The sequence below is a fragment of the Mobula birostris genome, chromosome 9 (genome assembly GCF_030028105.1).
Source record: "Mobula birostris isolate sMobBir1 chromosome 9, sMobBir1.hap1, whole genome shotgun sequence".
NCBI classification, from domain to species: domain Eukaryota; kingdom Metazoa; phylum Chordata; class Chondrichthyes; order Myliobatiformes; family Myliobatidae; genus Mobula; species Mobula birostris.
In genome coordinates, this window is record NC_092378.1 from 66603654 (window position 1) to 66616450 (window position 12797).

At 43.8% G+C, this 12797-nt stretch overlaps 1 protein-coding gene across 1 annotated transcript in view; it reads left to right on the forward strand.

Moving 5' to 3' along the window:
* Positions 1-12797, forward strand: part of scyl2 (SCY1 like pseudokinase 2) — a 91720-nt gene that overhangs the window by 42143 nt on the left and 36780 nt on the right. The window contains exons 7-10 of the mRNA XM_072268201.1: positions 3905-4021; positions 6044-6169; positions 7591-7767; positions 8596-8718. Coding sequence (XP_072124302.1) covers positions 3905-4021; positions 6044-6169; positions 7591-7767; positions 8596-8718 — 543 coding nt within the window. The remainder of the gene's footprint in view (positions 1-3904; positions 4022-6043; positions 6170-7590; positions 7768-8595; positions 8719-12797) is intronic.

Here is a 12797-nt window from a genome sequence, read left to right on the forward strand (position 1 = left end):
TGTGGAGAGAGCAGCAGTGTGCTGAAGGCGATGACCTTTTATCAGACTGGTTATTCTCTTGAATCCACCTCTTACCCACCTCCTTTCTTCTCATGTCTCCCAGAACCTACTTCCTAGTCGCTATTGAAAGGCCTAAGTAAAGAGGACATGGAGAGGATGTTTCCTCTAGTGAGGAAGTCCAGAACCGGAGGGCACAGCATCAGAATGGAAGGACATACCTTCCAAACAGGGATGAGGAGGAATTTCTTTAGCCAGAGAGTGGTGAATTTGTGGAATTAATTGCCACGAATGGCTGTGGAGGCTAAGTCATTGGGTATATTTAAAGCGTAGTTTGATAAGTTCTTGATTTATAAAGGCATCGAATATAACAGGCAGAAAGTAGAGTGGGGTTGAGAGGGATCGTAAATTGGCCATGATGGAATGGCAGAGCAGACTCAAAGGATGTGTTACCTAATTTTGCTCCTATATCTTATGGTCTGCCTACCCTTGTGCCCTGGACCACCCTGATGTGAGATTATGACCCTCTAAGCTGCCTGTCCCACTTACCTTCATATATTGCAATAATCTCACTCTCATCATTTCAGGGCTCATAAAAGCCATAGTTGTTACTTCCCTCTACAGAATATTGACTTTTCAGATTCAGATGAATTTATTCCTCACATATATATCAGTGAAGTGCATCATTTGTGTTAACAACCAACGTAACCTAAGGACGTGCTGGGGCCACACCTTCTGCATCAATATAGCAGCCCTCAGTGCTCAGCAGAACAACAATTAACAACAGAGAGGAGAGACTGCCTTCTGATTGCTGGTGGGGTCACTCTGTTGCTGGAGAGGGGAGAGACAGATGCTGTGCCCAGGTTTTCTGCATTTTGGATATGGACTTCTTTCAGTCTTATAGTTTTTTATACTCTGTGTTTTTCGCCTGAACTTTCTCATTTTTTGTGTGAGGGGGATTGGGAGCCGATGTGCCTGTTCCATTTTATTTTTCTTTTGTGCAGGGAGTTGGAATTTGGGGGTTGACGATTGTCCTGTTGTTCTTTTTTTCTTGATTTTGTGGCTACCTGCGTAAGAAAAACCTCAGAGTTGTATACGTTGATAATAAATGACCTTTCAACCATTGAACTTTGAACTGCAAAAACAAACCCCATTCCTCCCTGCCCCACCTCCTGCGCACACAAATGCATTGTCCTCCAATCCCAGCACAGCTGCCTCTTGCTGAGTCTCCAGTGGACTTTTAACTCATTTTCACATGGAACACAGTGCTCTAGTTCCAAACTAATTTTCTTCCTCTGATCTGCTATTACCTCATAAATTTGTGTTGCCTTTTCCAACCACTCCAGTGTTTGAATCTCCTCCTTTCCCCGGCACTGAACTGGCTCTAATTAAACACAAAATAATCTGCAGATGCTGGGGTCAAAGCAACACTCACAACACGCTGGAGGAACTCAGCAGGCCGGGCAGCATCAGTGGAAAAGATCGGTCGACGTTTCGGGCCGGAACCCTTCGTCAGGACTGTAGAGGGAAGGGGCAGAGGCCCTATAAAGAAGGTGGGAGAAGGGTGGGAAGGAGAAGGCTGGTAGGTTCCAGGTGAAAAACCAGTAAGGGGAAAGATAAAGGGGTGGGGGAGGGGAAGCAGGGAGGTGACAGGCAGGAAAGGTGAAGAAGGAATAGGGGAAAACACAATGGGTAGTAGAAGGAGGCGGAACCATGAGGGAGGTAATAGGCAGCTGGGGGAGGGGGCAGAGTGACATAGGGATAGAGGAAGAGAGGGGGAGGGAATTACCGGAAGTTGGAGAATTCTGTGTTCATACCAAGGGGCTAGAGACTACCTAGACGGTATATGAGGTGTTGCTGCTCCAACCTGAGTTTAGCCTCATCATGGCAGTAGAGGAGGCCATGTATGGACATATCTGAATGGGAGTGGGAAGCAGAGTTGAAGTGGGTGGCTACTGGGAGATCCTGTCTGTTGGTGGCGGACGGAGCAGAGGTGCTCAACGAAGCGGTCCCCCAATCTGCGTCGGGTTTCACCGATGTAGAGGAGGCCGCACTGGATCCAATAGGTGACCCCAACAGACTCACAAGTGAAGTGTTGCCTCACTTGGAAGGACTGTTTGGAGCCTTGAATGGTGGCAAGAGAGGTGTAGGGACAGGTGTAGCACTTGCGCTTACAGGGTTAAGTGCCAGGTGGGAGATCCGTGGGGAGGGACCGATCCCTGCGGAAAGCGGAGAGAGGTGGAGAGGGAAAGATGTGCTTAGTGAAATTGCAGTGCAGGCAGACAAATAAAGTGCAAGGACCTCAAGGAAGTAGATTGATGTAGATTCGTTTATTATATGCGCATCGACGCCTACAGTGAAATCCTGACGAAGGGTCTCGGCCTGAAACGTCGACTGCACCTCTTCCTAGAGATGCTGCCTGGCCTGCTGCGTTCACCAGCAACTTTTATGTGTGTTGTTTGAATTTCCAGCATCTGCAGAATTCCTGTTGTTAGTGAAATGCGTTGTTTGCGTTAACAACCAACACAAACTAAGAATATGCTGGAGGCAGCCTAGAGTGTTGCCACACATTCCGGCGCAAACATTGCATGTCCCCAGTGTTTAGTGGAACAACAGCAGCGAAACAGGTAACTTCCCTTCCTCTCATCTATGCACCTACTCAAATATACAAACAGTCCTCCAACCACAGGACAGGCTGCCTCCTGGGCTCTAGCCTTCATTGGACTCACAGACATCAGGCCTCTGATTTCCCCAAAAGACTGGAATTCATGGTTCTGGCCAATGGGCCTCCACTTCCAGGCTTCTGGCCAATGGGCCTCGACTTTCAGGCTTCTAGTTGATCTTCGGGCTTTGATCTTCAGTACTGACCTCACGGCTGAACTTCAGACTCACTGACTGGCATTGCTTGGGGAACCAGCCATTGTTTTTGCTGATCTTTGTCCATGGCTGACATCCATCCTTTCATCTATGTCGTCGCTGGCCTTCGAATGTGTAACATAGAGTAGAGGCCTAGACTCAGGCCTGACCTCTAACCTCTCACATCTCTGTGCCTAACTCCCAACCTCACCCCTAACTCCACTTCTCTTTCTGTGTTTAAGTATTTGATTAAAACGCACGTCCAGGGCTTAGCTGCCATCATTGGTCTTTTAATTGTTTTACCACATAATTTATTTTTCTTTTGTGTATCTTGCAAGAGTAAAAACATAGAACAAGTGTCTTAAATAGTTTGCTGTAAACACTGTGCAGGTCAGGCAGCATCTGCGGGAAGAGAAACAGTCATCAACTCACAGACCCTTTGTCAATACCAGGAAAAAGTGAAAATAAATTAGCTTTAAGGTGCAAAGAAGCAGAGGAATGGATAAGACAGAGGTAATATAGTCATAGAACACTGCAGTGCAGAATCAGGCCCTGAGGCCCATCTAGCCCATGCCAAACTGTTACTTTGTTTAGTCCCATCTACCTGTCTTGGACCATAGCCCTCAAGACCCCTCTCATCTGTGAACCTATCCAAACTTCTCTTAAATGTTGTGATCAAATCTGCATCCACCATTTCTGCAGGCAGCTCGATCCACACTCTTGCCCACCCTCTGAGTGAAGAAGTTGCCTGTCAGGTACACCTTAAACATTTCACCTTTCACCCTTAACCTATGACCTTGAGTTCTGGTCTCACCCAACCTCAGCGGGTAAAGCCTGCTTACATTTACCCTATCTCTACCCTTCATAAGGGGGAGGTTGAGGGGTGGAGGTCAGGGTTGCCGTGGGGATAGGTTTTTGAAGTCTTTCAGTCAATGGGTTCATGTTGACAGTTCGAGAGAGAAAAAAATCAAGTTTGTGAGAGATTTTCAAACATGACTTGCCGTTGTTTGGTTTGAGGATTGAATTATGAATGTCTTTTCTGCTTTTGCAGCTCACTCGATTGGGCCCTGGCATACTGCAGAAGGTTCCCGAGGAGGTCCGGGAGCATCTGAAATTGCTCCTAAATGTAACGCCGGCTGTGAGACCAGATGCTGATCAGCTATGTAAGGTGAGCAGGCAGCAGGCAGACAGATATGAAATTACATCTCTCCACTTGTTGAAACCAGGTGATTCTCTCTCCTGCCCAGTGATTTTGTAGTTCTCAGCAGTGGAAGTACTTTTACAAAGCAGCCAACAAAAAAAAAAAGCACATTTTATGCACCTCAGGCTTCCTGAAACAAGAGATTGATAAATGATAGGCCAATCTGTGTGTTTAGTGATATTGGTTCAGCCTGGTACTTCAGGGAAAGCTCCTTACCCTTCATAAGATCAAGGATCAACTTTATTTCCCATATGCATGTACATTATTAAGAATTTGCTGTGGTGTGTTGGTCAGGGCACAGCACACAAGAAACAACAACCTTCAACAACTATAAAGAATTATATAAAAATAAAGAATTGTGTATAGTGAAAAAGCTAATAAAATTAGTGTTTGAAAGAGGATGTGGAATAAAATGTGCATCAACACAAATACTAGCTTGCATTTACAATGTAAGCAGCATTATCAGTGGGTTTACAGAAAGATGAAAGGGGTAAGAGCTGAACTAGAATGGTTGATCAGATCAATCGCCTGGGCGAAGAAACTTTCAAGATGGTGTGAAGTTTTAGTTTTCATAGCTCTATAGCGCTTTCCAGAAGGGAGCTTTAGGAAAAGGCCGTTTGCAGGGCGGGTAGTGTCTGTAAAGGTTTTTGCCTTCCCACTTCTTTGTCCTGGACACAAACGAGTCCAGCAGGGATGGTAGATTTCTTAGAAGAGTTGCTTGAGGAACTTTACATTAATTTGAGAAAGGCAGGACATCTGAATCAGAAACAGGTTTTTATCACTGATTCTTGTTGTGAAATTGATTGCTTTGTGGCAGCAGCAGAGTGCAAGACAGAAAAGATTAAGTTACAATAAATATAAATAAATAGTGCCAAAGAGGAATCGTGATGTTGTGTTCATCAGTGCATGGACCATTCGGAAATCTGATGGTGGAGGGAAAAATTATTCCTAAAATGTGAGTGTGGGTCTTCAGGCTACCGTACCTCCTCCCTAATGACAATAGGATAAGCTTCAGATCTATTTGTCACGGGTACATGGAAACATGAAATGTATCTTATGCTTTCACAACCAACACAACCACACATTCTGGCACCATCATAGCATGCCCACCATGTTTAGCAGAAAGCGAACAGCAGTAGCAGCAACAACAGCAACAAAACCCAACAAGACAGCAACAGCAAAACAACCTCTTTTGCACCCTCCTATCCACTGAATCATTGGCACACACAGATGGCCTCCAACCCCGGGACAGGCCATTCTTGGACCTCCAGTCCTTGGGCCCAGACTCTCAGGCTTATGACAAGTTCATGAAAATGAGAAAAGGGTATGTCTCAGGTGCTGAAGGTTGCACAGATGATATTCAAGTTGGTGACATGCTTGCTTCTTCACTGCTGCTCCTCCAACAGTGTGGCAAGCCCCTCAGTATGACAGGTTTGGACAGTTGGTCCATGTGCTTGGCTGAGGTCACTCCAAAGAGAAAAGCCCTGGATCACTCAGCCTATGTTAATACAGCATGCCCTCAAGTCCAGGCAGAATTCTAGTAAGTCTCCTCTGCACCGACACTCTTCTGATAATGAGGCGACCAGAATTGGACACACTCTGTTATCTCAGCTTCCGTGCCTCAGTCCTGACCATCAGTAGTTAACCAATGATTGTGTGATTGCAGAAGTGGTGGATGCGGGTTTATTTGCAACAGTTAAGACAAGTTTGGATGGGAGGAGTATGAAGGGCTGTGGTCCACGTGTAGATCAATGGCAGAACAACTGTTCAGCATGGACTAGATAGGCTGAAAAGTCTTTCTGTGCTTTAGTGCTCTGTGTTTTTATAGCTGAATATATATACTCTTTTAAAAAAAGTTCTGACGTACGCTTGATTATTTTTGATCAGTGTTTGAGAAAATAATTCTGGCATCAGATTGAATTTCCATGAAACCTTTGAGCTCATTATTTATTTGTTTTGTTCTGATGAACTTTGTGTGCTCTTTCCCAGATCCCTTTTTTTGATGACATAGGGGCTATGACTCTGCAGTATTTTGATACCCTCTTCCAGCGAGACAACCTACAGAAGTCACAATTTTACAAAGGGCTGCCGAAAGTTCTGCCAAAGCTTCCCAAGGTCTGGTTAGTTCCATTGTGACTGGTAATGGCAGTGAAACTTAGTTTCTCAAATCACTATTGACATTGGTTTATTATTGTCACATGGACCGATATACAGCGTGAAGATTGTCATATACTGTCATACAAATCAGAGTTTGAAATAAATTTATTAGCAAAGTACGTATATATCACCATATACAACCCTGAGATTTATTTTTTGTGGACATCCTCAATAAATCCCATAACCGTAACAGAATCAATGAAAGACTGCACCAGCAGGACGGACAACCAGTTCAAATGTCAGCCATCTGTGCAAATACAAAAAGAAAGAAAAAAGTACAATAATAACAGCTAAATGAGCAATAAATACTGAGAAAATGAGATGAGTCCTTGAAAATGAGTCCATAGGGTGTGGGAAGAATTCAGTAATGGGGCAAATGAAGTTGAATGAAATTATCTTTGGTTCAAGAGCCCAATGGTTGAGCGGTAATAACTGTTCCTGAACGTGGTGGTGTGAGTCCCGAGGCTCCAGTACCACCTTCCTTATGGCAGCAGCGAGAAGAGAGCATGACCTGGATGGTGGGGGTCCCTGGTAATGGATGCTGCTTTCCTGCAGCAATGTTTCATGTAGATGTACTCAATGGTGGGAAGGGGTTACCAAAGATGGATTGGGCCATACGCACTGCTTTTGGTAGGATTCTCTTTTCAAGGCCATTGGTGTTTCCATACCAGGCTGTGATGCATCCAGTCAAAATACTCTCCACCACACATCTGTAGAAGTTTGTCAAAGTTCTAGAGATCATGCTGAATCTTCCCAAACAGCGAAAGAAGTAGAAGCACTACCGTGCTTTCTTTGTAATTGCATCTATGTGCTGGGCCCAGGACAGGTCCTCTGAAATGATAACACTGAGGAATTTATAGTTGCTAATCTTTTCCATCTCTGGTCCCCCAATGAGGACTGGCTCATGGACCTCTAGTTTCCTCTTCCTGACGTCAATCAATCATCAGCTCCTTGGTTTGACTGACATTGAGTAAGAGGTTGGCATTGTGGCACCAGTCAGCCGGATTTTCAATCTCCCTCCTAAATACTGATTCGTCGCCACCTTTGATTTGGCCTAGGTAAGCTGATAAACCTCTTCTGCACCTTCTCATATCTGGTTGGGAGAGGAGATGGGGGAAGTGAATGTTCATGAATAAACCCATTGATATGTTGAATCAAAATACAGATTGCTGGGAAATAAATGGAAAACGCCAACAGAGATGAGAAGGAATTTATTTAGCCAGAGGGTGGTGAATCTGTGAAATTCATTGCCACAAACAGCTATGTCATTGGGTATATTTAAAGTGGAGTTTGATAGGTTCTTGAGTAGTAAGGATGTCATTCTAACAAAGGATGAATCTCTGTATTAATTCCGTCGCTGTTGTTTTTTTCTGATCTAGCGGGTTGTAGTTCAGCGCATCCTACCGTGCTTGACGTCAGAGTTTGTGAACCCGGACATGGTGCCCTTTGTCCTGCCGAACGTCCTGCTCATCGTTGAAGAATGCACCAAGGAGGAGTACGTTAAGCTAATTCTCCCAGACCTGGTACCAGTCTTCAAGTTGCAAGAGCCCATTCAGGTACAGAGAATCGAGACCATCAAGAAGCTGCAAAGAATGAAGCAGTCTGAATTTTGTTTAGGTTGAGATGCACAGGCTAAAAGCAAAGGGAAATTGCAGCGTGTCCTTCTCACTGTAGCCCACTGTGGCTGTGTATGTGTAATACTACTTCAGTTGTGAGTGTGATTAGCAGCCATTCAATAGAGAGCCATGCATGTTCATTGGGGGCAGATGTAATATCCTTCCAGAATTGTGGGTTACACATTGCCCCACCACTAATTCGCTCACTTGAGCTGCTTAGAGATTGTGGTATGGCTTTGTGTCATCCCGAGACCCAAATCTGCCAGGTCTTCTTGCTGTCTGCAAACTGCTTTTGGGTGAATTTCTGTTTGTTGCTCAAACTAAAAAGAAATATTATTTTTGTGTGTGCTCTTTAGCAATCTGTGAAGTACTCCATGCTGCAAGTAAATTAAGTAAATTATTCTTTTTCTTTTCATGCTTCAGGCTAGCAACATGGTGAGTTGAATGCACATCTAGATACAAAGCTGAAAAGAAATAGACAGTCTTATTAGCTTTTGCATTTTTTTTCTGTCAATCTCTGACACTTATGCTAAATGTCAATCTAATGGAATATATTTATTATCTGTTAACTTCTTTGTGGTAATGTTACTTTTACGTGTTGTGAGAGTTACATGTACTGTGCTGTGCTACTTGGAACATTGTTTTGTTTGATGGTATAAATGTATGCGGTTGAGTGACAATAAACTTGAATTAATTTTCATATATTTTACTGGTTTGCTTGGAGAAGTAACAAATTGAATGAAGTTATTTGTGTTCTGTTGTGATTAGGTGCTGCTAATCTTCTTGCAAAAGATGGATTTGTTGTTAACAAAAACTCCTCCAGAAGATATAAAAAACACGGTCTTACCGATGATTTACCGGGCTCTGGAAGCACCATCAATTCAGATTCAGGTATAGTCTTACTGAAGAGCACAGAGAGATTTCGAGCAATGACATATCGCTGACATGAATGATGTGGACTCTGTAACATTATGAAGTCCTAAACTATTCAATCAATCCCTATAACTCAGGTCCTCATATCCCAGCAACATCCTTGTAAATTTTCTCTGCACTTGTTCAGTTGTATTTACATCTTTCCTGTAGGCAGGTGACCAAAACTGCACACAAAATTCCAAATTAGGCCTCACAAGCGTCTTACACAATTTCAACATAACATCCCAATTCCTGTACTCAGTACTTTGATTTATGAAGGCCAATGTGCTAACAGTTTTCAACATTATCTACCTGTAACACCACTTTCAAGGAATTATGTGATCTGTATTCCCAGATCCCTTTTGTCTATCACACCCCTCAGTGCCCTACTGCTCACCGTGTCAGACCTACCTTGGTTGGTCATTCCAAAGTGCAATTTGTCATATCTACATTAAAACATATATTGAAATTCATTGATTGTGTCAACAGCCAACATAACAAGTCCACAATCTACTAGCCCAAACCCATCCGTCTTTGGAACGTGGGAGAAAACTGAGCACCCAGAGGAATCCCATGTGGTCACATGGAAAATGAACAAGTACCTTCCAACCAAGAGTTGGAATTGAACCCCAAGCTAGTGCTGTAAGACATTACACTAATCAGGAGAAGGAAGGGAAGTGAGCAGCCAATACAGAGTACCCCTGTGGCTGTTCCTCTCAGTAATAAGTATACTGTTTTGGATACTGTTAAGGGAAACAACCTACTGGGTTTGGGGTGCAGTGACTGGGTCTCTGGTCTTGAATGTGGCGCTGTGGCTCAGAAGAGGAGAGGTGAAGAGGACTGCACCTCTGTAGATGGAGGAATAGAGATGAGATTCTGTGGACATGAAAGAGACACCATCCCGGTTGCCACCCAGGTGCCAGGGTAGGGATGTCTTGGATCAGGTCCATGGTATTCTAAAGGGGGAGGGGGAGCGGAAGTCTTGCTATGTATTGGTACCAATGGCATAGATAGGAAAGGTGAAGAGGTCCTGGAAAAAAGACTTTTATGGAGATGGGTAGGAAACAGAAAAGCGGGACTGCCAGAGTAGTAATCTCTGAATTACTGCTTGTGCCACGTGTCAGGGTAATAGGAGAAGAATAGGAACATTTGGCAGATAAATGCTTGGCTGAGGAACTGGTGCAGGGGGTAAGGTTTTAGATTTCTAGATCATTGGGATCTCTTCTAGAGATCCTTCTTCTAGGGAAGGTATGACCTGTACAAAAGGGATGAGTTACAGCTGAACCTGAGGGTAACCAGTATCCTCGTGGGCAGGTTTGCTGGAGCTGTTGAAGAAGGTTTAAACTAATTTGGCAGGGGGATGGGAACCGGAGTGATAGGACTAAGGAAGGGGCAGTTAATTTACAAATAGGGGCAGTGTGTAGTGAGACTGATAGCAAGGACAGGTTGATGATAGGGTTAGAATTACAGTCAACGGGATAAGTCGCGATGTAAAAGGGGAACAAAATCAAAAGGGTGACGAATACAGGATTGAAAGTGTTCTATTTGAATGCACACAGTATATGGAATAAAGCAGATGAATTTGTAGCACAGTTACAGATTGGCATGTATGATATTGTAGGCATCACTGAATCTTGGCTGAAAGAAGATTATAGCTGGGAGCGTAACATCCAAGAATGCACATTGAATCCAAAGGACAGACAGGTACATAGAGGGGGTAGGGTGGCTCTGATAGTAGGGGAAGAAATCAAATCCTTGGAAAGAGGTGACATAGGATTGGAAGGTATGGAATTCTTGTGGATAGAGCTAAGAACAAAGGTAAAAAGATCCTGATGGGTGTTAACTGCAGGCCTCCGAACTGTAGCAAAGATGTAGGCTACAAATTACAAAGCAGGTGGAAAAGGCATGTCAAAAGGACAGTGTTACGATAGTTCAATATGCAGGTAAATTGGGAAAATCAGGTTGATGCTCTATCCCAAGAGGGGAAATTTGTAGAATGCCTTGGAGATGGCTTTTAAGAGCAGCTCATAGTTGAACCCACCAGGGGATCGATCAGCTATTCTAGATTGGGTGTTGTGTAATGAACCAGAAATTATTATATTGAATGGATTTTATTACTTACATTCTTCATGTACATGAGGAGTAAAAATCTTTACGTTACGTCTCCATCTAAATGTGCAATTTATAGTAATTTATAATAAATAGTATGTACAACAGGATAGTCAATATAGCATAGAAATACAGTTGTGTCAGCATGAGTTAAGTAGACTGATAGCCTGGTGGAAGAAGCTGTCCCAGAGCTTGTTGGTCTTGGCTTTTATGCTACGGTACCACTTCCCGAATAGTAGCAGCTGGAACAGTTTGTGGCTGGGATAACTTGGGTCCCCAATGATCCTTTGGGCCCTTTTTACACACCTGCTTTTGTAAAAGTCCTGAATAATGGGAAGTTCATATCTACAGATGCACTGGGCTGTCCGCACCACTCTCTGCAGAGTCCTGTGATTGAGGGAAGTACAGTTCTCATACCAGACAGTGATGCAGCCAATCAGGATGCTCTCAATTGCACTCCTGTAGAAGGTTCTTAGGATTTAGGGGCCCATACCAAACTTCTTCAAATGTCTGAGGTGAAAGAGGCACTCTTGTACCTTTTTCACCACACAGCCAGTATGTATAGGCCACGTGAGATCCTTGTTGAGGTGTATGCTGAGGAACTTAAAACTCTCAACCCCAGATCCCTTGATGTCAATAAGCTGCGTTTGTTATCGGTGGAGAGTTGTGTCCAGATCTTGTCCCTGTATTTTCGTTTCACTGCCTTGATGGCTTTGTGTAGCTACATTTCTTGAGTTCCTGTTAGTCACTGGCAATGTAAGCTCTGTGTCACGCAGTAAGTGCTGCTTACATGGAACTGTTGATCCAGGGCTTCTGGCTTGGATAGACCCTGATCGATTTCTGGGGACAACATCCTCGATGCACTTCTGGATGAAACTTGTAACCCCTTCCATGGACTCAGAGACATCCTCATCATGGAAGACATTCGAGTTGACCTTAAAGAGCTTAGGTAAAGGAATCCTAAGGTGCCAGTGATCATAAAATGATAGAATTCACCCTGCAATTTGAGATGGAGATGCCAAAGTCAGATGAGTCAGTATTACTATAAGACATAGGAGCAGAATTAGGCCATTCAGCCCATTGATTCTTCTCCGCCAGTCCATCATGGCTGATCCCGAATCCCACTCAACCACATACACCAGCCTTCTTGCCAAAACCTTTCATGCCCTGACCAATCAGGAAACTATCAATTTTTGCTTTAAATATACGCACAGTCTTGGTCTCCACAACTGTCTGTGACAGAGTATTTCACAGATTCACTACTCTCTGGCTAAAAGAATTCATCCTTGCCTCTGTTCTAAAAGCTCATTCCTGAATTTTGAGGCTATGCCCTCCAGTTCTGGACACACCCAACATAGGAAACATCCTCTCTGTATCCACCTTATCTAGTCCTTTCAACGTTTGGTGTGTTTCAATGAGATTCCCCCACATTCTTCTAATTCTAGTGAGTATAGGCCCAAAGCTGCCAAACGCTCCTCAAATGTTAATCTCTTCATTCCCAGAATCATCCTCGTGAGCCTCCTGTGGACTCTGTCTAATGATGACATTTTTGAGATATGGAGCCCAAAACTGTTGACAATAGTCCAAGTGCGGTCTGACTAGTGTCTTATAAAGGCACAGCATTATCTCCGTGCTATTCCCCTTGAAATGAATGCCAACAATCATTGGCCTTCTTTGCCACAGACTCAACCTGTAAATTAACCTTCTGGGAGTCTTGCACGAGGACTTCTAAGTCCCTCTGCACCTCTGGTGTTTGAACCTTCTCCCCATTTAGATAATGGTCTGCACTTTTGTTCCTGTTACCAAAATGCATTATCATACATTTCCCACACTGTATTCCACCTGCCACTTCTTTTTGCCTATTCTTCCAATTTGTCTAAATCCTACTGCAATCTCATTGCTTCCTTAAAACTACCTACCCCTCCACCTATCTGCATATCATCCGCAAA